A 26,564-nucleotide genomic window follows, 5' to 3' on the forward strand; every position below is an offset into this window, starting at 1 on the left:
AATTCTGGAGTCTAGTTGAACACCTGCAGTGTCCAAGGAAGTACTTGACGAAAGAGGCTAGGAAGTTTCAGTGAGTTTCAACATTTTCCATAATAGATACCATCCCCCAGCCCCTAGCCCCATGGCAGGCAGTTGTGGGGATGGTAGCCCATGTTCCTGGTCTGGCTTGCTGGTGTCGGGGTGGGCAATAAGGACCCTGCCCCCCAAAACTCAAGGGCCGTGGTTTATTTTTTCTGTTGTGCATAAACTCATTTAGTTTATTGCAAAGTAGTCGTGGCCCAGCACACAGGTAAGACCCCAAGACAATCATATAAAACTGGAGAATCAGGGAAGGGTAAAGTTAATACAATAAACTCCAAATAGTCAACCTTTAGGAGTTTAAGAGTTACGTGTTTTTATCTGGCTGGAGGTTCACTGAGATAAGAACAGAGACTGGACATTATATCAAACCCCTCAATCTGAAGCAGTTCCTGTCTGGCAGCTATCAAAAGAATTTAAAGAGACAGAACACCTTCCCCCCCACCCCCTTAGATCTAAGCATTAAAGGAAATCTGTCAGGTGCCTGGCTGACTGCAGAGATAATGCAACACAGACTTCAGCGACTACACATGGCAAGGAATATAATCTCTAAAAAAAAAAAAGTTTGTAAGTCACTAAAGATAAACGAACCACTGTTGCCCTCAACAAGTAGCAACACCAATCCCTGGGAGGGGGAGAATCTGATGTTCAGAGTTACCACATTACAATATACAAAATGTTCAGTTTTTAACAAAAAATTAAACACAAAGAAACAGAAAAGTACAGCCCACTCACAGAAAAAAAGAAACTGAGAAACCATCCCTAAGAAAACTCAGACTGAACTTATTAGACAAAGACTTCAAACTAACTGTCTTAAGGATTATAGGATGAAGAATTACTTTAAGACCCAAAGAATTTGGTCTTTGTCCTCAAATCCTGGAAGGTAACCTTCAAATCTTTGGAATTTCCTGAGTGGTTGGAATGTCTTTGTTATGCTAATGAAGTGGCTCAGGATGTGGGACTCAGAAGACCCACTTGGAGATATCTACCCAATTTCTGGGGAGGGCAGCTGGAGACTGCATTTAAGCACATGGGCAATGAGTTAATCGTTCCTACGTAATGAACCCTAATAAAAATTCTGGACACTGAAGTTCCACTGAGCTTTCTGGTTGGTGATAAACACTGAGGCATCAGGGCAGTGTCTTAGTTATCTAGTGCTGCTTATAACAGAAACACCACTAATGAGTGCCTTTAACAAACAGAAATTTATTTTCTAACAGTTTAGGAGGCCAAGTCCAAATACAGGGTGCCAGCTCTAAAGGGAGGTTTCTTCTCTCTTTGAGCCTCTTTAGCTTACTTGTATAACCTGTTTTATATCTTAAGAGACTGATTTAAGACACACCCTACACTAATCCTGTCTTATTAACATAACAAAGAAATCATTCCCAAATGGCATTATAACCACAAGCATGGAGGTTAGGATTTTAAACATTTTTTTTGGCCCCCCCAGGATTCATGTCCTTGCCACGTACCAAATCCATTCACCCCAGGTCATCCCAATAAGTATTAAATCAACTCCAAGTCTAAAATCTCATCTTATGAATTATCTAAATTAAATATGAGTGAGACATTAGGTGTATTCCATCCTGGAGCAAAATTCCTCTTCATCTGAGAACCTGTGAAATCTAGAATACAGGTTATTTGCTTCCAAAATACAAAGGTGGAACAGGCACAAAGTATAAATTCCCATTACAAATGGAAGAAATTGGAAGGATGGTTGGAGGGACAGGAACCAAACAATTCTAAAACACAGCAGAACAATTTACCTCTCAAGGCTTGAAAATAATCATCTGTCCTCTAAGACCACCTAGGCAATGGCCTTGCCCTCCAGACTCTGTGTGTTGGCCATGCTCTCTGTATTCTGGGTGGAGGCCCCTCAACCCTGAGCTTCAGCTCGACCTTCCAGGCCCACTGGGGCAGACCCAGTCTAGTCCATCTGAGTGGTGACCCCAACTCCTCTGCCCCAGCAGGCCCCTTTTTCTTCTGCCCCTTGGGCATGGCTGCTCCACCTCCTCAGCTTTGGACAGCAGCCCTGTCCTGTTGGCCAAACTGAATGGCAGCCCCACACTCCAGAACCAAGGTGAAGTTCTGACTCTCTGAAATCTAGGAGGCTATGACTCTACCTTTTGATACCCCAGATGCTGTGGCCCCACTCTTTGAGACCAAGGACCCTCTGCCTCCTGTGCTGTTTCCAACAATTCTGCTGATCTTTGAGCTGCTCCAGGGATGGTCCTTTTCTTTTCTTGGAGGACAGCAGATGTTGCTCCTTTGGCCTGTTACCTGCCTATAGAATTCCAAGAGGCAGATAGCATCCTCTCCTTTTGTTCTTTCTCTGTCCCCTTTAGTCTAAGCTGATGGGTATTCTGCAATGGTAGTTAGCTCCATCAATCACAGACTTAATCTCTTTAACAAAGGATTGTGCAGCCATGTCCTTGATGAAAATTTTAGGATATTTGTCCTTAATTCATACAAAAGAGTTTTCCAAATCTTTAAGTTTTGTTTTCATTTTGTACAGTTCATTTTTGTTAATTTTTATTGTGCTTTAAGTGAAAGTTTACAAATCAAAGTCAGTCTCTCCTACAAAACCTCATATACACGTTGCCATATACTCCCAGTTGCTCTTCCCCTAATGAGACAGCACACTGCTTCTCTCCACCCTGTGTTTCTGTGTCCATTCAGCCAGATTCTGTCCCCCTCAGCCCTCACATCTCCCCTCCAGACAGGAGCATCATTTTCTGTCTTGTAGTCCAGTCCAATCCCTGTTGGAAGAATTGGCTTCGAGAATGGTTCCTGTCTTGGGCTAACAGAAGGTCTGGGGACCATGACCGCCAGGGCCCCTCTGGTCTCAGTCAGACCATTAAGTCTGGTCTTTTTATGAGAATTTGGGGTCTGCATCCCACTGCTCTCCTGCTCCTTCAGAGATTCTCTGTTGTGCTCCCTGTCATGGCAGTCATCAGTTGTAGCGGGGTAACAACTAGTTCTTCTGGTCTCAAACTGATGTAGTCTTGGTTTACGTGGCCCATTCTGACTTTGGGCTCATACTTTCCTTGTGTCTTTGGTGTTCTTCATTCTCCTTTGCTCCAGGTGGGTTGAGACCAGTTGATGCATCTTACGTGGCCGCTTGCTAGCATTTCAGACCCCAAACACCACTCTCCAAAATGGGATGCAGAATGTTTTAATAGTTTTTATTATACCAATTGACCCTAGATGTCCCCTGAAACCATGGTCCCCAAACCTGCCCCTGCTACTCTGGCCTTCAAAGCGTTCAGTTTATTCAAGAGAAATTTTTAGCTGTGAATGCCTACATTATAAAAGAAGAAATATCTCAAATCAATGACCTAACTTTGCACCTTAAGGAACAGGAACCATAAGAGCAAACCAAACCCAAAACCAGCAAAGAAAAGGAAAAAATAAAGACTAGAGCAGGAAAAAAAACAAAATATAGAACATAAAAATAAGAGAAAATCAACAAAACCAAAAGCTGGTTCTATGAAAAGATCAACAATATAGACAAACCTTTAGCTAAACAAAGAGACAAGACTCAAATTACTAAAATCAGAAAAGGAAGTGGGGCCATTACTACCATAATTACAGGTTTAAAAGGATTATAAGAGAATACTATGAACTGTATGCCAAAAAATTAGATAACCTAGATGAAATGGACAAACCCCTAGATTCACAAACTAGTAGACTGACTCAAGAAGAAATACAAAATTTCAGCATATAACAAGTCAAGAGATTGAATCAGTAATCAAAATACTACCAAAAAAAGAAATACACAGGGTCAGATGGCTTCATTGTTGAATTCTACTAAACATAAAGGGAAAGCAAATCAAAACCATTTCATCTCCACTAAGAAGGCTACGATAAAAAAAAAATGAAAAGAACAGGTTTGCAAGGATGTGGAAAAACTGGATTCCTCATCCACAGCTGGTGGAAATGTAAACCAGTATAATCACTGTGGATAACCCTTTGGCGGTTGTTCAAAAACTTAAACACAATAACCAAAAAGGGAGAAATAACCCAAATGTCCATCAACATATGAATGGATAAACAAATTGTGGCATATACATACCTGTAAAAAAATCAAAACCCATTGCTGTAGATTCCAACTCATAGCAAACCTACAGACAGAGTAGAACTGCCCCACAGAATTCCCAAGGAGCAGCTGGTGGATTCAAACTGCCAACCTTTTCATTAATGACCACGCCACCAGGGCTCCAGCATATACAAAAATGAAATATTATTCAGCCAAAAAAAGGAATGAAGTACCAATACCTCCTACAACTTGAATAAATCTTGAGGATATTAGTCTAAGTAAAAAGAGCCAGATACAAAAGGTTACATATTACATAACTCCTGTTACTCCCTCTCCTAACTTATCAACATGGTTAAGTTCCAAACGCCATGTTGTTATGTGAAAATGGGGATGACCATATCAGATCACAAAATGGAGGATGACATCATTTCATAATTGCCAAATTACACCTTACATAACTGCCAAATGACATTACGTAACTGCCAAACCACTGAGAATCATGGCCCAGCCAACCTGACACATAACCTTAACCATCAAAGCCAGTGTTACACTTCCTCCCACCTCAATGTTTTACTGCCAAACATGTGCCGTTAATGCACAAAACAGATTTTTTACTATCAAAGTAAATGTGAAATTTCAGATAACAACATAGTCTATAAGTGAGGAGAAGGTGTACATGAAATATCCAGAATTGGTAAATCCACAGAGACTGAAATCAGATTTTCTGTTGCCAGGAGATGGGGGGAGATTACTTATAGATGATTGCTTAATGGATATTAAGGGATTACTGAATGGATATGGGGTGATCACTTAATGGATATAGGGTGTTTTCCAGGATAATGATAAAGTTTTGAAGCTAGAGAGAGGTGGCAGTTGCAGTATGTTGCAAATGCACTAAATCTGAATGTTACATAAATTTATGCTCAATTTAAAATAAAGAAAGAAAAAAAGTGTGTATACTACATACTATAAAATATCCCCAGCAAGGTCCAGGGCAACAATCTGAAATCAAAAGCATTAGTATTTCTGCAACAAAATATGTGACTATTCACAATAAGTGGAGGGAGAGGAGAACTATATAAATAGGCTCATATAAGTCCAGTTCAGGTTTTGTTACCCAATAAGATCAAGTTAGGGCATGACACAGAGTGGAATACCACATTTACCATATTGCTGGCCGAGACAGTACTTGATTTATAGCACTTGAATTCATGGTTCCAAATTGCTTTTCAAGTTACAATTTACAACCTTACCACTAAGAGAATTCCCCTTTTAATATGTCTTTGACCACACTGGGTCATTTAAAAAAAAAAAAATCAACCCATTAATCCATTGCCATCAAGCTGATTCTGACTCAGTGTGACTTTAGAGGGCAGAGCAGAACTATCCCACAGAGTTTCCAAGGCATGGCTCGTGGATTTGAACTGCTGACCTTTTGGTTGTGCCACCTTCTTTTCATTTATATTTCTTGGATTAATGAGAAATATTTTCAATTGCATCACTATATACTTTTTTCTGACTTACAGATGCAAACTTACCTGAGTTTTTCCAAAGCACTTTCTCTTTCATTGCGAAGTTTAGCTAAAGACGTGTTCTCATCTTTGAATTTTTCTATTTCTGTTTCCAATTCAATAACTTTCTCTCTCAAAATCTGGGACCGAGCACTGTTATCTATAAAACAGGCCATAAATATTGTGCTTCACAAAAGGCCTTCTGGTAGCAAACACATTAGCGATTAACACTAAGAACCAAGAATATGGTAAACATCTGTGCCATTAAAATGGAAAAGAAACCATGCTTCAAATAAAACAAGAAAAAAAATTTTAATTGGCCTAAGTTCCAGAGGAAATCAGTCTAAATTTAAGAAAGAATTAACTTTTTCAACTGTAAAAGATTATGAATCTGATGAGTTAATATTATATATAAAAAAAACTTCATTCAAATAAATTTTTTTAAAAAGACCAATATATATAAATAGCTTAAGAACATGAAGTAATTCACAAGAGATCTAAAGGGCTAATCACCATCAAAAAGAAAACTCACCCCATCATTACTAATCAAAGAAATGCATATTAAGATTTTTCCCCCTATCAAATTGACCTTTTTAAAAAAATAAAACAGCTAATACTTGTATCCTTCAACTGAAACAAGTGTTTTATCTGCTGGTACTATCCTTTCGGGAAAAAAAATTTTATATATATCATGAGGTTAAAACACACTTATCTACCCTTTGACCCAATTATTTTACTTCTAAAATTCTAGTTAAGAATAAACATGCAAAATCATACAAAATAGTTTTGCACAAAAATACATACTGCAGCATTATTTCTAACAGTAAAAAACAATTTAGGTGTCCATCATTAAGGAAACTATAAATATAAATTATACTATATTCATACAAGGATGTGCTCTGCAACCATTTTTAAAGTTCACAAAGTTTTAAAAACATGGGTAATGCATATAAAATACTTGGTCAAAAAGAAGGAGGCATGTTATAACATATATCTCTATCATATCAAAAATACATAGGAAAAATGACTGAAAAGAAATATCCCAAAATGTATACTAGTTACCTCCGGATAGAAAATAATTATACACAATTTTGCTTCAATACTTTTTTAAGCTTCAAAACTTCCTGCAAAGAGTATTACTTTTAAAATTAATACTTAAAAAAAAGCTTAAGCTGTAAATTTGTATTTTAAGACACCTATGCTCAGCTAAGCATTCAGTACATATAATAATATAATGGAAAGGGACTTTTCAACATCAACTGAATCCTTCATACTTGATCATAAGCAAGGTGCAGAGCAGTATATAAAAGCATGCTTTCATTTGTGCAGAAAAGGGGAAGATTATATACACACACACACACAGAGTAATGTTTTTATATACATGGGATATTTTTAAGATACACAAATAAAATGGTAATGGTGGCACCTCTAAGAAAGGGCCTGGGTCCCAAGGTCTGGGGAAGGGAGGAAACTCACTTTTACTATATTCTCCTCATGGTCATGCTTCACAAGTTAATGAACAGGAAAGTAAAATTTTAATTTAAAAAATCATCATAAAAAAAGTATGCAGGAGGCAGAGTCAACATGGCACCCTAAACAGATGCACCATTCCGCCCTCTGCAGCAAAGATACAAAAAACACTAAGTACCACAATACAAATGTCAATCCTGGAAACCTGAGGATCAAATTAAAGGGTTAAAAAAAAAAAAAAAAAAATGCCATCAGAACTAGATAAACACCTAATGGAAAAAGAAATTAACAGAAAACAGAGAACGAGGAGCCTCCACCTGCTGGCTCCCACTGCACAGCCATTTTTTCTTTCTTTTCTTTCTCCCTCCCACTAATCCCAAATTTCCCACTGGGCCCTGGATCTGTCCCAGCCCACCTGACAGCCTCCACTGCATTCCAATTTTTTTTCTCTTTTTCTTTCTCCCTCCCATCTATCCCCTATGCTACCTCCCTGCTTCCCATCAGCCCCCACAGTGCCACTGCGAATAGAGTGCCACTAGTGCACTGGCCCACTGCTGCCGAGTCCACCCCACCAACCCATGCCACCCCCCAACATGCTACCATTGTTTTTCTTTTTTCTTTTTCTTTTCTTTCCTTTCCTCCTTTTCTTCCTCTCTCCCACCTAGAGCCATATGCCACCTCCTCCCATTTCTGCCAGACTCCAGGGCTCAGCTCACCACATCAGGCTCACACTGCCCCTCCTTCTCCCACCACTTGACCAGCTGCCAAAGTTGGGAAGTGAGCCCAGACACTCCCCATCTGACAACCCCACCCATCTGCGAGGGGCTGTGAACACTTCCACACAGCTGGACCAACATCAGGAGGCTGACAGCACCTGCACTGTCTACCCTCAGCCACCTCTCCAAATCACTGTATAGCAAAGCAAGCTTGCCTGATCTGCTGCTGCCCTGCCCACCCAGATAAGGTGGTAAAATCTATCATGCCCACAGATGAGCAAGCAGCAAAGCACACCTAGTCTGTGCACCAGGACATATCAGGACAAAACAAAAACTCAGAACAAAAGAAACATATAATCAATGAGAAACATAATATGTTAATATTTCGTAGAAACCAGACAACATCAGAACACAAAAAAGCAGAGCAAGAGAGCACCAACAAGTGACCAAAAATAAAGAACAAGATAATCATTTGATAGATGGCAAAGGAAGTACCTGATGTGGATTTTAAAAGACTAGTATTTAGGGCTCTCCTCTTAGAGATTACGATAGAGTTCTAGAAAAACGAAGACAAAACCAAGGGAAAAATAGATAAAACACGCATAATACAAACAAAACCAATGAAAACACAGGAAAGCATAGAAGACTTCAGGAAAATAAAACAGAAGAACAAAACATCAAAATGAATAAACAATTAGAAATCATATAAAATCTGCAACTAGAAATTCAAGAGATAAACAACAAAATTTCAGTAATGGACAATACACTAGAAGGTTTTGGGGCAAATTTGAAACAATGGAAAATGAATCAGCAAGATTGAAGACAAATCTACGAATGCCACTTTGCTGGGAAAAGAATGAAGAAAACCTAAAAATTATGTGGGACACAATCAAGAGGAAATTATCTGCATGTGATCAGGTTCCAGAACAGGAGTAAAAAATGGAAAACGCAGAGAAGAATGCTGAAGATTTGCTGGCAGAAAACATCCCAAATATGAAGGATGAAAGGCTGACCGTCCAAGATGCTCAACAAACCCCACATAGGATAGACCCCAAAAGAATGTAACCAAGACATATAATCATACCTGCCAAAACCAAAAACAAAGAAGAAATACAGAGAGCAGCTACAGAAAAATAAAAAGTCACTTACAAAGGGGGAAGACAATAAAACTAAGTTCTGATTACCTGACAGAAACTATAGGCAAGTAGGCAATGAGATGACATACATAAAACCTTGAAAGAAAACAACTATCAACCAAGAATAATATATCCTGCAAATCTCTCTCAAATACTATGGTGAAATTAGGACATTTCCAGATAAACAAAGTTATGGGAATTCGTAAAAACCAAATCAAACATATAAGAAATATTAAAGTGAGTCCTTTAGTTAGAGAACCAACAACATCAGACAACAACCAGAGTCTAGGACCACAGGACAGCATCAGCGAGATACCAACCTTGGTAAAGAGCTCTCAATAAGAAAACAAAGCTAAAAGACTTAAAACAGGGAAACAGAGACATCAATCTGTAAATGACAATGTCAAAAGAATAAAAGGGGGAATAAAAAGGGTAGGTGTAGAACTTTCAAACGGAGAGAAAGTCAAGGAAATATTAATAAAGGACTGGTTCAAACTTAGGAAGATAAAGGTTAATTTCAAGGAAATCACAAAGAAAGCTAACAAATCTATTCATCAAAGTAAAAAGAAAAGCATTAAGACTCAGTAAACACAAAATCTATAATAATGAAAGAAACTAAAAGAAAACCCACAAACAAAAGGACTTCAGTACAGGGAAGAAAGAGGAACAAAAAAAGTCAGTACCACAAAAAAAAAAGAAGGCACAATAGGACAGCGATAAACTCATACCTATTTTTTTATCGATAATCACACTGAATGTAAATAATTTAAATGCACCCATAAAGAGACCAAGAGCAGCAGAACTGATTTAAAAAAACACAAACCATCAATATGCTGTCCACAAGAGACATACCTTAGACACAAAGACATAAATATATTAAAAATCAAAGGATGGAGAAAAACTTATCAAGCAAACAGTAACCAAAAAACAGCAGTACTGACAATACTAATCTCAGATGAAAGACTTCTAAGACAAAATTCACCACAAAAAGGATATTATATGATTAAAGGAACAATCCAACAAGAAGACATAACTTTAATAAATATCTACATACCCAACAACAAGGCTCCAAAATACATAAAACAAGCTATAACAGCAGTGAAAACAGAAATGAGACAGTTCCACAAATAAAAGTAGGAGGCTTCAACATACTACTCTTGGTAAAGGACAGAGTATCTAGATAGAAACTCAACAATAATACAGAAGGCCTAAAGGTCCAAATCAACCAACTGCCCCAGATAAATACGGCATTACTGAAAAAAAAGAACAAAGTGGGAGGCCTTACTTTACCTGATTTTAGAACCTATTATACCGCCACAGTAGTCAAAACAGCCTGGTACTGGTACAACAATGGATACATGGACCAATGGAACAGAATTGAGAATCCAGGCATAAATCCACCCACATATGAGCAGCTGATATTTGACAAAGGCCCCAAACAGTTAAATGGGGAAAAGGCAGTCTTTTTAACACATGGTGCTAGCATAACTGGATATCCATCTGCAAAAAAATAAAACAAGACCCATACCTCACTCCATGCACAAAAACAAGCTCAAAATGGATCAAAGATCTAAATACAAAATCTAAAACAATAAAGCTCATGGAAGAAAAAATAGGGACAATGTTAGGAGCCCTAATATATGGATGGCATAAACAGTATACAAAACATTATTAAGAATGCAGAAGAAAAACTAGATAACTGGGAGCTCCTAAAAATCGAACACCTATGCTCATCCAAAGACTTCACCAAAACAATAAAAAGACTACCTACAGACTGGGAAAAATTTTTTGCTATGACATTTCCCATCAGCGCCTGATCTCTAAAACCTACATGATAACTGCAAAAACTCAACTACAAAAATACAAATATCCCAATTAAAAAATGGGCAAAAGATAGGAATAGACACTTCATTAAAGAAGACATTCAGGGAGCTAACAGATTCATGAGGAAATGTTCACGATCATTCCCCATTAGATAAATGCTGATCAAAAGTACAATGAGATTTCATCTCACTCCAACAAGGCTGGCATTAATGCGAAAACACAAAATAAATGTTGGAGAGGCTGTGGAGAGATTGGAACACTTCTACACTGCTGGTGGGAATGTAAAATGATAAAACCACTTTGGAAATCCATTTGGCACTTCCTTAAAAAGCTAGAAATAGAACTATCATACGATCTAGCAATCCCACTCCTCGGAATATATCCTAGAGAAATAAGAGCCTTTGCATGAACAGATATATGCACATCCATGTTTACTGCAGCACTGTTTACAGCAGCAAAAAGATGAAAGCAACCAAGATGCCCATCAATGGATGAAAGGATAAATAAATTATGGTATATTCACACAATGGAATACTACACATCAATAAAGAACACTGAGGAATCTGTGAAACATTTCATAACACGGAGGAACCTGGAGGGCATTATACTGAGTGAAATTAGTCAGCTGCAAAAGAACAAACATTGTATAAGACCACTATTATAAGAACTTGAGAAATACTTGAAACTGAGAAGAAAACATTCTTTTGTGGTTATGAGAAGGTGGAGGAAGGGAGGGTGGGAGAGGGACATTCACTAATTAGATAGTAGATAAGAAGTACTTTAGGTGAAGGGAAAGACAACACACAATACGAGAGAGGTCAGCACAACTGGACTAAACCAAAAGCAGTTTCCTGAATAAACTGAATGCTTCGAAGGCCAGTGTAGCAGGGGCAGAGGTTTGGGGACTATGGTTTCAGGGGACATCTAAGTCAACTGGCATAATAAAATCTATTAAGAAAACATTTTGCATCCCACTTTGAAGAGTGGTGTCTGGGCTCTTAAACGCTAGCAACCAGCCATCTAAGATGCATCAATTGGTCTCAACCCACCTGCATCAAAGGAGAATGAAGAACACCAAGGACACAAGGCAATTACCAGCCCAAGAGACAGAAAGGGTCCCATGAACCAGACACTACATCAGCCAGAAACCAGAAGAACTAGATGGTGCCCGGCTACAACCGATGACTGCCCTGACAGGGAATACAACAGAGAACCCCTGAGGGAGCAGGAGAACAGTGGGATGCAGACCCCAAATTCTCATAAAAAGACCAGACTTAATGGTCTGACTGAGACTAGAAGGACCCCAGTGGTCATGGCCCCCAGACCTTCTGTTGGCGCAAGACAGGAACCGTTCCCAAAGCCAACTCTTCAGACATGGATTGGACTCGACAATCGGTTTGAGAGGGATGCTGGTGAGGAGTGAGGTTCTTGGATCAAGTGCACACTTGAGACTATGTCGGCATCTCCTGCCTGGAGGGGAGATAAGAGGGTAGAGGGGGTTAGAAGCTGGTGAAATGGACATGAAAAGAGAGAGTAGAGGGAGAGAGCGGGCTGTCTCATTAGGGGGAGAGTATCTTGGAGTATGTAGCAAGGTGTATTTAAGTTTTTGTGTGGGAGACAGACTTGATTTGTAAACTTTCACTTAAAGCACAATAAAAATTACTAAAAAAAAAAATCAACCAACTTGACCTCATAGACATATACAGAACATTCCAAACAACAGCAGCAAAGAATACATTCTCTTCCAAAGCACACAGAACATTCTCCAGAACAGACCACATTTTAGGCCACAAATCATTCTCAATAAAATCTATAACATCGAAATAATACAAAGCATCTCGTCTGATCAAAACGCCATAAAATTAGTAACAGGAAGAGCAAGGCTAAAAAATCAAATACATGGAAACTCATTCATGCCTTGCTTAAAAACAACTGGGTAAGAGAAGAAATCAAAGAGAGAATGAAAAAAAAATTCCTGAAATCAAATGAAAATGAAAACACACTGTACCAAAACCTTTGGGACACAGCAAAGGCAGCACTCAGAGTCAATTTATAGCAATAAACACATACATCGAAAAAGAAAAATGAGCAAAAATTAAAAACGTTAACCCTTCAACTCAAACAGAGATAGAACAGCAAAAGAGGTTCACAAAAATTATTAAAAAAAAAAAAAAAGAGGCTCACAGGCAAAGATTAGAGCAGAAATTAATGAACTAGAAAGCAGAAAAACAAACAGTATGATTCAACAAGACCAAGCGTTGGGTTCTCTGAAAAGACCAACGAGCTTAACAAACCACTGGCCAAACTTACAAGAGAAAAACAGGAGAAGAAGCAAATAACCCAATTAAGAAATGAGATGGGACACATTACAAGAGACCCAACTGAAATAAAAGAATTCTAACAGAGTACTATAAAAAACTGTACTTCAAATTTGAGACCCTAGAGGAAATGGACACATTTCTAGAAACATACTACCTACCTAAACTAATGCAAACTGAGATAGAAAATCTGAACAGACCAAAAACAAAAGAAGAGATTAAAGAGCCAATAAATTAAAAACCAAAAAAAAACTTCCAACAAAAAAAGTCCTCGCCCAGGCAGCTTTACTGGAGAATTCTACCAAACTTCAGGCAAGAGCTCATGCCAGTAATATTCAAAATATCCAGAGCATGCAAAAAGAAGTGATACTCCCAAATTCATTCTATGAAGCCAGCATAACCTTGATACCAAAACCAGGCAAAGACACCACAAAAAAAAAATGCATCTCATGAATACAGATGCAAAAATTCTCAACAGAATTCTAACCAATAAAATTTAGCATCACATCCAAAAAATAATATATCACAACCAAATGGGATTCATACCAGGTATGCAAGGATGGTTCAACATTAGAAAATTAATCAAAATAATCCACCACATAAATAGAACAAAAGAAGAGAATCACCTGATCATCTTTATCAATGCAGAAAGGGAATCTGATAAAGTCCAACACCCATTCCCGATTAAAAAAAAACAACAAAACTTTAATAAAATATGAATAGAAGGAAAATTTTTCAACACGATAAAGGGTACCTATACAAAACCAATTGCCGAAATTATTCTCAATGGAGAGAAGCTGAAAGCATTCCCCCTGAGAATAGGAATAAGACAAGGATGCTTTATCACCACCCCTATTTAACATTGTGCTGGAATGGAAGTTCTAGCTAGAACAATAAGGACAAAGAAAACAAAAGGCACCCAAATTGGGAAGGTAGAAGTAAAACTATCCCTACTCACAGATGATATCATCCTATACATAAAAAAACCTAGTGCCGTCAAGTCGATTCCGACTCACAGCGACCCTACAGAACAGAGTAGACCTGCCTCATAGAGTTTCCAAGGAGTGCCTGGCGGATTCAAACAGAACCCAAAAGACTCCACCAAAAAACTCCTAGAACTAATAGAAAGATTCAGCAGGGTAGCATGATACAAGATCAACATACAAAAATCAGTTGGATTCCTATAAACCAACAAAGAGAACTTCGAAAAGGAAATCAGGAAAACAATACCATTTATAATAGCCCCTAAAAAGATAAAACGCTTCGGAGTAAATCTAACCAGGGACGGAAAAAGCCTATACAAAGAAAACTACAAAATGCTGCTGCAAGAAACCAAAAGAGACCTACATAAATGGAAAAACATACCATGCTCGTGGAAAGGAATACTCAACATCATGAAAATGTCAATTCTACCCAAAGCAATCTACAGATATTAATGCAATCCCTATCTAAATACCAACAGCATTTTTAACAAGATGGAAAAACTTATCACCAACTTTACATGGAAAGGAAAGAGGTCCCCGAGAAGCACAGCATTACTAAGGAAAAAGAACAAATTAAGAGGCCTCACACTAAATGATCTCAGAACCTACTATATATCTATATAATCAAAACAGCCTGGTACCACTACAAGGACAGACACATAGACCAACAGAACAGAAGCAAGAAACCAGACATAAATCTATCCACCTGTGGTCAGCTGATCCTTGACAAAGGACCAGTCCATTAAACGGGGAAAGACAGACTTAAACGGTGCTGGCAAAACTAGATGGCCATCTGTAAAAAAATGAAACAGGGCTCATACCTCATGCCATACACAGAAACTCAAAATTGATCAAAGACCTAAATATAAAATGTACAAAGATCATGTAAGAAAAACAGGGACAAAGCTAGAGGCCCTAATTCATGGCATAAATACAATACAAACTCTAACTAACAATGCACTAACACCAGAAGAGAAACTAGAGAGCTACGAGCTCCTAAAAAGTAAACACTTATGCTCATCAAAAGACATCACCAAAAGAGTAAAAAGGCAACCTACAGACTGGGAAAAAATTGTTGGTTATGACATATCCTACATGAGTCTAATCTCTAAAATCTATGTAATATTTCAATATTTCAACAACAAAAAGACAAATAATCGAACTAAAAATGGGCAAAGGACATGGACAGATACTTCACCAAAGACATACAAGCAGCTAACAGACATATGAGGAAACATTTGAGATCATCAGCCATTAGAGAAATGCAAATCAAACCTCCAATCTCACCCTGACATTATAAAACAGAAATTAACATATTTTGTAGAGCTTGCTCGGAGACTGGAACACTTATGCACTGCTGGCGAGAATGTAAGATATTCTGCCTCCTTAAAAAGCTAGAAAATAGAAATATTATATGGTCCAGCAATCCCACTCCTAGGAATATATCCTAGAGAAACCAGAGCCATCACATGAACAGACATATGCACACCCATGTTAACTGCATTATTCACACTAGCAAAAAGATGGAAACAACCCAAATACCCATCAACAGATGAATGGATAAACAAGCTATGGTATGTACACACAATGGAATTCTACCCAACGATAAAGAACAACGATGAATCTTCAAAACATCTCACAGCAAGGATGAATCTGGAGGGCATTATGCTGAAAGAAATAATAAGTTCATCACAAAAGGACAAATATTGTATGAGACCACTATCATAGAAACTCAAGAAATGGTTCACATACAGAAAAAAACAATCTTTGATGGCTATGAGGAAGGGTAGCAGAGCGGTGGGGAAGGAGCTCACTGACTAGATAGTAGAGAACTGTTAACTTTGGTAAATGGAAAGGCAATGCACAATATACGGAAAGTCAGTACAACTTGACCATGGCAAAGTCACAGAAGCTTCATAGACACATCCAAACACCTTGAGGGACGGAGTTACTGGGCCTAAGGGCTGGTGACCATTGTCTCAGTGGACATCTAGTTCAACTGGCATAATGTAGCTCATAAAGAAAATGTTCTACATCCTACTTCGGTATCATCTGGTGCTTAAACGCTTCTAAGTGGCCATTTAAGATACATCTATGGGTCCTATCCTGCCCACAGCAAAGGAGAATGAAAAAAACCAAAGACACAAGAAAAATATTAGCCCAAAGGAAAAATGGATCACATGAACCACAACCTTCACCATCCTGTGCCCAGAACTACATGGTGCCTGGCTACCAGAACCGACCACTCTGACAGAGATCACAATAGAGGGTCCCAGACAGAGCAGAAGAAAAATGTAGAACAAAATTCAAATTCACAAAAAAAAAAAAAACACCAGACTTACTGGTCTCACAGAGACTGGAGGAACCCCTGAGACTATGGCCCCCAAACACCCTAACTCAAAACTGAAGCCACTCCCTAAGTCCACCTTTCAGCCAAAAACCAGACAGACCTATAGAATAAATAGCATATGTGAGGAAAGTGCTTCTTTGTTCCATAAAGTATAGAAGACAAAATGGGCAACACCTGCCCAAAAGCAAAGGCAAGAAGGTAGAAAAAGACAGGAAAACTGGACGAATGCACACACGGAACCCAGGGTGAAAAGGCGGAATGTGCTGACACATTGCAGAGGCTGTAACCAATGTCAAAAAACAATTTTTCTACAAAATTTTTGAATGAGAAACTAATTTGCACTGTAAACTTTCACCTGAAGTGCAATTAAAAAAAAGTGTGCACACACAAAGGTCAACCCCAAAATAACACAAACTGTAAGTCAGGGACTCCATGGTTATAAAAGAAACTTAAATGTTATCTTGCTTTATAATACACTAATTCACTGTAAAGTAATTCATTGTAAAGCCCTGGAAATCCTATGCCACAGGCTTAAGTGTGAAAAATCTGAAAGCCTAATTCATCTGAATCTCTTATACTAGTGATTGTTACATTTTTTAGATCCACAAAATTGGTGAAATTTTTAAAAATCACCAACTAATTTGATTTTTATTGAACAACTAGAAAGCTTAAGATTTTAAGCATTTTCTTTTACAACATGATAAAATATTGAATTTACTATATTCTGATACATATTTTACAATGCTCTGACTTACCAGCTGGTTGGTCTTGACTTATGTTTAACTGGGGTTCATTTCCCAAATGTGAATCTGACTTTGGTTTTGGTTTCAGAGAAGGGAAAAATTTCATCACAAGATCTGATGTAGGAGGACTTACACTCCCAGTGGATTTGATTAAGTCTTCTCCCTTCTTGATGGGTGCAATCTTTCTTTTTATTGTTTTGTCTAGTACACATATTTCACTTTTATTAGGGTATCTTGTCTGAAGAGTTGCGCAAACAGCTTCATTCCCAAGAATGACATCATGTTTACATAAATTCTCTTCAAGGTCAGACCAAGTTCTTTCATCATCAAAGTCAATTCTACTCATACTTATGGATGAGGTTTTTCTTGAGGACTCAGAAACCTTATTTTTCAAGCTTTCTATTATAATAGACTCATCACTACGACAGTTCTTACGAGACAAATCTAGATCAATATCCCTACTTTTAGCTTCTTCTTGAGTCCCAGTGTCCCTGAAAAGCCTCTTACCATCAGAGGCTTCTGGACTATTTTCTGTGCTGCTGAGACACCTTTCTTTGTCTTCAGTTGATGGTTTTATGGTAATATCAAGTTGTTCCTCAGAGTCAGTACTACTATCACTGTTCCTAACACCTTCATCGCCTGCATTCCATCTAGTTTGATTTTCAGAAGTGCTCATATGAAATGCTTTCCTACTAATTTTACAAGATTGTTCCCTCAATACAGTAGGTGATGACACTGAATCATGTTGTTTGGGTGTGACTTCACACTCACTCTTATTTTCATGTTCAACATGGTCAAGATTCTTATTTTGGTTACAATGACTAACAGGATACACCGTATTCATCTTCTCCTGTTGCAGAGCTTTGACAGGGGTGGAAGACATCCGGTGACCTTTGCAAATCTGTTGATCCCTTTCTAAGATTTTCAGTACAAATGAGGAATTACTGGAAAATGATATTTCATCAGCAGCTTGTTCTAAAAACAAAAATTCATCTAATTCCAAATTTTCCTTTTCCTTTTCTCGTTCCCAACTTTCTAACTTTTTCTGAAGGGAAACATCAAAAGAAGATTCTGACTCTTTTGCAGTTTCACCTATACGACTCTTAGAAGCTATACAGTTCACCAGCCCTGTCAAAAGAGGAAGTTTTTCTTTATCACGTGTCTTATTCCAGACTTTGCAATCAGTATCACAAGGCTTTGTACACTCTAGTACATTTTCTTTATTATTAGATTCAACTTTTTTTTCTGATTTGATCTTGTCTCTAAATTGCCCATCACATTTCTTCCCTGTCTGTATATCCAATTCCAATGGAGACAGACTTTTTCTATTATTACTCTTCAGCAGTTTTGGCTTCTGATTATGTGTGACAGAACCACTCTTTGTTCTAGCTCTACTATTCTTTTTAACAGTAGAGTTCTCTGTACATGGTTCTTTATTTATAAGAGCAGTTTTCCGTTGGAATTGTTGTCTATCTACTTTAAACTGATGTTGGTCCTCTGAAGTGTTCTGATTAGTGACTAGTTTACTTTCTTTCACTTTCTGAAACTTATTTTTAGCATTAGTAAATCTAGCTAAACCTTCTCCTCTTTTTAAGAATGGTTGTTTTGGTTTTGCTTTGATTAACAATGATCCTTCTGCTTCCTAAAGTAAAAGAATAATATATGAATTAATTCTTATATACCTTAAATATTACAGATATATTTAAGTAATCTCAAAGTGTTATTTTGTTTTTCTTATAATTATATTCTATTGGGGATTACTTTGTCCTACAGCCTTTTTTTTTTAATTGTGGTAAAATATACATAATATTTGCCAATTCAACAATTTATGTGTACAATTCAATGACACTGATTACAGTCATCATGTACAACCATTAACACGCCGAAGTTATTTTTATAGCAAATTATAAACTAATCTCTAAAGACTTGGAATAAATCAATTAAAATAGCTGAAATGCTAACCCTTAGCTGTTTTTGTTTCAATTCTTGTTCTTCCAACCAAATTTGTTCTTCCAAGTAATCTTCAAATGTCTGTTTTCTTTCTCTAACAGCAGCTTTAATAGGCCTAATCAAAAATAAAGAGTACAGTTATTTAATGAGCAAATCACGATGTGGTATATATTTTATACTTAGTGTTCCTGATATAAATACCCCTGACTGCACTGACAACTAACCTTTATCAAAGTCAGAGTCACCATTTTAGAATCTAACAAAAGCTACAATCCCCATCCGTGCCCCCAAATAGAGAAATACACACCACTTTGCATAGGACCTGGGGGTATTAAAGAATCCTTCTGAAGCCTACCTAATGACTATACATTAACTTTTGGAGTAACATATTAATATCTTTAAAATATATTTTTAAAATACTCACTAAATATGTATTTTAAAATTAAGAAGGATCTTTAAGTAGAGCAACAATCAGAAGTTATATTGCCCATACCGTAATACATATTAAAATATTTCAAACACATGAAAAAAATATAAATAACCTCAGTATAGATATTTCATCTTTGCCATGAATTTTTATTCTATAACTAGACTACTTATGTAGTTATAATTCGTAAGTGATACCAAATGTGAGATTCCAATACTTCATTTTTCCTTTCTCTAAAATAGGATTTACCTATTTGAAAAATTCATTTTATTCAGATGTTTTTCTTAGATGAAAAAATTTTCCTCAATTTTCCCAATACAATATCAAAGCTGCTTTAATTATGTATCTCCACAACCTCTTTCTTTTGCTGACAGCATGTGATAGGTTACATCTTCAAGCTTTATACTTAAAAGCATACTCAAAAGAAAACAATGGATCTTTCAAACAAAGATGGCTCAATAACAAAGACTGGCTATTACACTGTGACATTTCTTACTCCCGTCAACATAGATGATACCTTTCTTCAATATTGACCACTTCTGGGGAATCACCAATTTGTTTTAAGTTCACATCATTCCCTTCCTGAATCTGTTTCGTCATTTTCTCCTGACATGATAAAATACCTTCTCCTAGAATAAAAATTAGGAACATTTTAGTTCAAGAAAAGCAGGTTAAAGTCTTAAAACTTGAGAATTTTACAAGTTACGATGCTAGAAAAAATTTTAATTATAAGTAATGTACGGCAAAGATTATAGAACTCTCAAGGATTTCCTTAATTTGATAAAGAAAAATTACAAATCCCTAATAAGACATTTGACATTTCTCAAAAGATTAATGCTATGAAAAAAAAGCGGGAGCTTTTCTAGATTAAAAAAGACTACAGTTATAAAAACTAAATGTAATGCATGAACTTGATTGGATTCTGGTTTTCAAAAAAACAGCTATAAAAAACATTTTTGGGGTAATGAGGAAATTCCAAAATGGACTGATATTAAAGAACTATTAGTTTACTTAGGTGTAACAATGTTGTGGTTATAAAGAGGAATGTCTTAATTTTTACTTGATGCATGCTGAAATATGTGGGAATTAAGTAACATAATGTGTACATACTACTTTCAATAAAATTGTTCACCAAAATATAAATGTAGACATAAATATACATATAGTCATAGATACATACATATAAAACAAAGTAAATATGGCAAAATATTAACTGTTAAGTCTAGGTGCAACTATCACATCTTGCATCTTTTCTAGATATCTGAAATCTTCCAAAATAAATAAAATGCTAGGGGAGCATACTGTTTAAAAAAGACAATTGACCTTTCCATACCAAAGAATTAACTCTAAATTAGAAATTAGGTATTATACGCAAAGGTGTCCAATTTTAAATAGTAAGTTACCTTTTCTTGTATTCTTCTGTAACTTAGATTACTCAAAAGAACACATTCATGAAAGCGTATTTCTAATATAAAAAATACTGGCAACAAAATCGTGTCCTACCATAAAGAACATTAAATATTGGTATATAATTTAACAAATAGCATACAGTCATTAAAATTGAAGTTATAAAGAATCTAGAACATACTAAAACCATTTCCAATGTTGAATAGGTAAAAAACATAGTATTGTTATATAACGTCAAAAAAAAAAAAAAAAAGGCTGGAATACGACTTTAAAAAAAAAAAAAAGGACTAAAAGAAAATACACCAAAAGTGCTAAGAGAATTGAATTTTTTTAAACCATCAAACGCTGAGAGCCAGTTATATGCCAGGAACATTGGTAGGTGCTAGGAAGAGGTACAGTGGATGAACAAACCGAGTGTCTGGGTTAGCGCAGAATTTTTTTTATGAGTAGTAAATTCTACCAACCTATTTCTCAATTTTGATATTTTCTGTCATGTCTCCTCCCACCACCACCACCACCACCACACATACTTTAAAGCAACTCCAGGCTATTTCTAAGCTCTCGAGAAGTGGTACATGCAGAACTATTGCCTTCCTTTTTAAAGACCCCATGCTACAATCCAAAGTTTGAAGTCAGCCTGAGTATTGCTATCGTCCTTGTAAAGTCACAGATCCTATGCCCTGCTTTGGGTACAATTTAGGCTTGTGATTCCATAGCATGTACTTCTACTACAACCCGTTACTGTCAAGTCGATTCCAACTCATAGCAACCCTAGAGCACAGAGTAGAACTACCCCGTAGGGTTTCCAAGCCTGTAATCTTTACAGGAGCAGACTGCCAGGTCTTTACTCCTCTGCAGCAGCTGGGTGAGTTTGATCCGATGACCTACTGGTTAGCAGCCGAACGCTTAACCACTGTGCCATCAGAGCTCCTTGCACAGCATGTAGGATTTTACAATTAAGGCTATAATGGACAGGGGGAAAAATGCAGAAAGGATTCTTCTGTCTTGGGAAAACTTTGTAACACTGTTAAGTACAGAAGACAACTAACTCACCGGAAGCAGGGTGATGGTTTTCTTCCTTCAAATCATTTTCTTTCACAAGTGCTTCTTGACACTGTGCCCCACAAAACAAGCTGGGGAAGGCACCACTTTTTAAAGTTAAGACAAATTCTTCATTAGCAGTGCTACGGAAGTTGTTTTGTTCGTCAGATAAAATGTTGGAAGTGTGCATTTTTTCTTGAGTTTGATTCTGGTGAATAAATGATGATGAGAAGGACGTGGTTTTATCTACAGTAGCTGAATTACATGGAGATCTATACTCTTGGCTCTGATCATCAGGCAGTAGAGTTGAAGCTTGGAATCAAGAAACACAAAGCTGATGAGTTTTGCAACACTTTCTCTTCAGCATACCTGTGACTCCCACCCCAAAAATTATTCTCCAAAGTGATATTTTTTTCCTTAGTAGGAAACTGTGTTTAACAAAAACATGAAATTTAAAATTCCAAAATGAACTTCATATAATTTTAACTAAGAGATGTTTATACTACAGTGTGGATCCCTGGTGATGCAGTGGTTAAGAGTTCGGCTGCTAACCAAAAGGTCGGCAGCTGGAATCCACCAGCCGCACCTTGGAAACCCTATGAGGCAACTCTACTCTGTCCTATAGGATCACTAAGAGTCAGAATCAACTTGATGGCAACAGGTTATACTACAGTGTATGTGCAGACAACCTGTACATGGTAGAGCTGCAGCTTTTCTTAACTCCAGAGGATGTTATTCACATTTCCATCTGAGAAAGCAACTATGCAGCCCTGGGACAGACACACAGCACTAATACAGATATTTACAAATGATCTGAATTGTTCCCTAAAGATCAATAATTGTTCTATGTCACAGCATATAAAAGTATTGTCTCTTTAGGCTACCATTAACATAGTTCCTTAGGTAGGGGAACTACAGTAGACTTTTACTTTTTGTATTTTTCTGTGTTTTCTAAATTTCCTGAGTTACTTTTTGTTTGTTTTGTTTTTTAAGTCTATGCTTTTGGAATAACCCAATAAGCCACAACTGTGATATACTTAAGAGGTTAGATGGCATCCTATCCATCCTGCCTGCTATCCCTTGAAATCCTGCTACTAGCCCTCTGTTCTCCCAGGCTGTCTCACCTAAATGTGGAAGACACAATAGGAAGTGCTTTATAAAAGGGCCACTGCCGCTTATCATTTTGACCTCCTATCTAACTCACCCCCAGTACACAAACAAAAAACTAGAGAATCAAGCAGGGCCTCACTGAATATAAGGTTTAATCTCCCTTCCTTTATAGCAATACCCTTCCCTCCTCAATATTTCTGACAAATGGTCATTCCACTTCAACCCGAAGATGTCTTTGATAAAAGCAGTTCTCAGCGTGTACTCTGCAGACCCCTGGGTGTCCCTGAGATACTTCCAGGGCACCCAAAAGGCCAAGATTATTTCATAATAGTATTAAGATAGCATTTGCCCTTTTCACTGTGTTGACATTTGCACTGATGGTACAAAAGCGATGCATAAAACTGCCAGCTCATTATCTCAAAGTATTATTTTATTAAATCTCACCCCTAAATGCATGCCTTTTTAATATTCTATGAGACAAAATGTACTTACCAAAATAAGGTTGTCTTAAGGAATCGACTTAACGGCAATGGGTTTGTTTTTTTTTTTGGTAAGGAAAAGCACTTGTGTAATTGTTTGAATTATAAGCTCACATAGCTGCTTTTTTCAAAGAACATTAGTTTTACTTGAAAGACTGAATGACAGGGGACATAGTTACAGATACTTCTTAGACATAACCAAATACCTTGTGAGATTGGTTTTCTGGGTTTGAACACTTAGGACCATAGTCTCATGGGACAATTTAGTTAAACAGCATAGCATAGTTTATAAAGTGTGTATCCTATATCCCAAAGGGATGAGTTGTGTTCAAAGTTTTTGAGTGGCCATCTAAGATTCAACTGTTGGTCTCTATTTGTCCAGAACAAAAGTGAAAGATGGAAACCAAAGACTCAGAAGAAAGGCTACAGGACTAATAGTCTACACAAACCACTGTGCCTCATCTACCCTGAGACCAGAAGAACTAGATAGTGTCTGGTTACCACTACCAACAGTTCTGCTCCTCGTCAAATAAATGAACCCTGATAGAACAGGAGAAAAATGTGGAGCAGAACTCAAATTCTTAAAAAAAGTCCAGACTTACTGGACCAGTTGACACATGAGGACTTCCGGAGACTACTGCCCTGAGATAACTCTTTAAACCTTGAACAAAAATTATCCCTAGAGGTCACCTTTGACTTAAATAACAGATTGGCTCATAAAATAAAGATTATCACATATAAGTAATGAGCTCCTTTAAAATCATCTGCATGAAACCAAATGGTCAAAAATTTCTCTAAAACAAGGATGAGAAGGTAAGGGGACAGGGAAACTAGACTACTGGAAATGGTACAACCAGAACAGAATGAATGAGAATGATGACATATGTGAAAAAGGTAACCAATACCACTGAATAATTTGTGCAGAAATTGTTAAATGTGAACCTAATTTACTGTGTGAACTTTAACCTTAAATACAATAAATTATTAAAAAAAAAAAAGATTGAATGACAGATAAACTATGATTATTTAAACCTGAGTACATGACAGACATTTTCTCAAAAGTAAAACAAGTGAGCCAGTCACTTCAAGGAAAACAACTGACAGTGTTTGGTGCCAATGACAAATTTCAGCTTTCAAGTAAAAGTTGTAATGATGGAAATTTGCTATACTAGTGAATATAATTTTTTTATATTGTATAATGAAATATCTCAACATTTTGAAGACCTACATAACTCAGCAAACCATTATCTTCCCAACAACCAATGCATATTACCAAATCATGCAGGATAAGATTCATTAAAAATACCAAGATATCAGTATATATTTTAATGTAATAGATAATAAAACTTCATTAGTAGGATTTCAGAATTCATACAGGAAATAATTGCCTAGAAACAACCATATGTTGAGTTTTGGTGCAATATCCAAGAAAAATAACCACAATTATCTAAAAAAGATATTAAAATACTCCTCTCCGTTTTTCACATTCATATCCATGTGAGGTTGGATTTTTTTCCACATACTTCAATCAAAACAACATATCTCAGTAGGCTGAATGCAGAAGTAAACAGAATCAGGTGAGTTTTTTTAAGCCAGAAGTTAAAAAGATTTTCACTAAATTTTTTTTGTTTTAGGAAATTTTTCATTAAAAATGTTATTTACACCACACTTTTTTTTTTCTTTTTTATTGAGCTTTAGGCGAAGGTTTACGGAGCAAATTACTCATTAAACAACACAGTTTTGTGACACTGGTTGCCAACCCTACAACATGTCAACACTCTCCCCTTCTTGACTTGGGGTTCCCCATTTCCACTAGTCTAGCTTTCCTGTCCTCTCCTGCCTTCTCAACCTTGCCCCTGGGTTAGTCTGCCCATTTAGTCTCACACACATGGCTGAGCTACGTGTGTTATTGTTTGTTTCGTGGGCCTGTCTAATCTTTGGCTGAAGGGTGAACCTCAGGAGTATCTTTAGTACTGAGTAAAAAGGGTGTCCAGGGGATATACTCTAGGGGTTTCTCCAGTCTCTGTCAGACCAGTACATCTGATGTTTGTGAGTTTGAATTTTGTTCTACATTTTTCTTCAGCTCTGTCTGGGACCCTCTGTTGTGATCCCTATCACAGCAGTCAGTGGTGGTAGCTGGGTACCATCTAGTTGTGCTGGACTCAGTGTGGTGGAAGCCGTGATAGTTGTGGTCCGTAAGTCCTCTGGATTAACCTTTCCCTTGTGTCCTGGTTTTCTTCATTCTCCCTTGCTCCAGGCAGGGTGGGACCAGTAGAGTATCTTAGACGGCTGCTTAAAAACTTTTAAGCTCACCACAGAAAATAAACTGTGTTATGCCAGTTAAGCTAGATGTCCCCGAGATAGTAAATTATTAATTTTTAAATTTCTCAGTTTTAATTTCTAATATAGTAGATATTGATACAGACCCTATAATAAAAGCTTTTAGAGATCTTCCATAACTTAAGAGTGTTAAGGGGTCCTGAGATGAAAAAAATTGAAAATCACTGCCCTAAAGCAATCTGTTCCATGACTGAATGGGGCTATTTCTCATATTAATAGCTTCAAAATCACCTCCCTGACACTCTACCATGGTGTTATTTCTATCTCAAAATCTATCACAGGCTATTATTTAAGCGATCTTTATTATTCATTTTATGTACTCCATAAAGGAACCTAGAACATTCAAAAATGTCAACATACATCCACATGGTATCTATCTTTTCCAAGATAAAAATTTCCTCAACCATTGTACATTTGCTGAACTGTCTAACCACCACCTCCCTGTTTCCCACCTAGTCATACTTTGCATACTTATTTTCCAATAGCCTTTCCTCTCTGTGTGTTCAATGCCTAGCACAGTCTCTGAACAGAATGGGCACTTTCCTGATTTAGTAGTGTGTCTCTTAAAAGGTAGGACCAAGAAGCAAACACATTACTCCAAATCACAGGTTTTCAAACTATGGGACACATTCCATTAGTAAT

General features: G+C 37.1%; 1 protein-coding gene across 18 annotated transcripts in view; it reads right to left on the reverse strand.

The window, feature by feature from the left end:
* The window catches only part of CENPJ (centromere protein J), a 90,942-nt gene that overhangs the window by 47,229 nt on the left and 17,149 nt on the right, over nucleotides 1-26,564 (reverse strand). For 15 of the 18 annotated variants that reach the window (XR_010319124.1, XM_064275417.1, XM_064275416.1 and 12 more), the window contains 5 exons: nucleotides 22,006-22,305; nucleotides 20,063-20,174; nucleotides 19,131-19,233; nucleotides 17,181-18,810; nucleotides 12,100-12,244 (listed from right to left, as the gene is read on the reverse strand). Coding sequence is in view for 17 of the 18 variants with exons in the window: in XM_064275417.1 (XP_064131487.1) it covers nucleotides 12,100-12,244; nucleotides 17,181-18,810; nucleotides 19,131-19,233; nucleotides 20,063-20,174; nucleotides 22,006-22,305 (2,290 nt within the window). In the remaining variant the exon portion in view is untranslated. Of the gene's footprint in view, nucleotides 1-5,655; nucleotides 5,789-12,099; nucleotides 12,245-17,180; nucleotides 18,811-19,130; nucleotides 19,234-20,062; nucleotides 20,175-22,005; nucleotides 22,306-26,564 lie in introns of all 18 variants that reach the window. The other 3 variants (XM_064275410.1, XM_064275422.1, XM_064275418.1) reach the window with 2 other exon arrangements.

This window comes from Loxodonta africana, chromosome 23, assembly GCF_030014295.1.
Source record: "Loxodonta africana isolate mLoxAfr1 chromosome 23, mLoxAfr1.hap2, whole genome shotgun sequence".
NCBI lineage: Eukaryota > Metazoa > Chordata > Mammalia > Proboscidea > Elephantidae > Loxodonta > Loxodonta africana.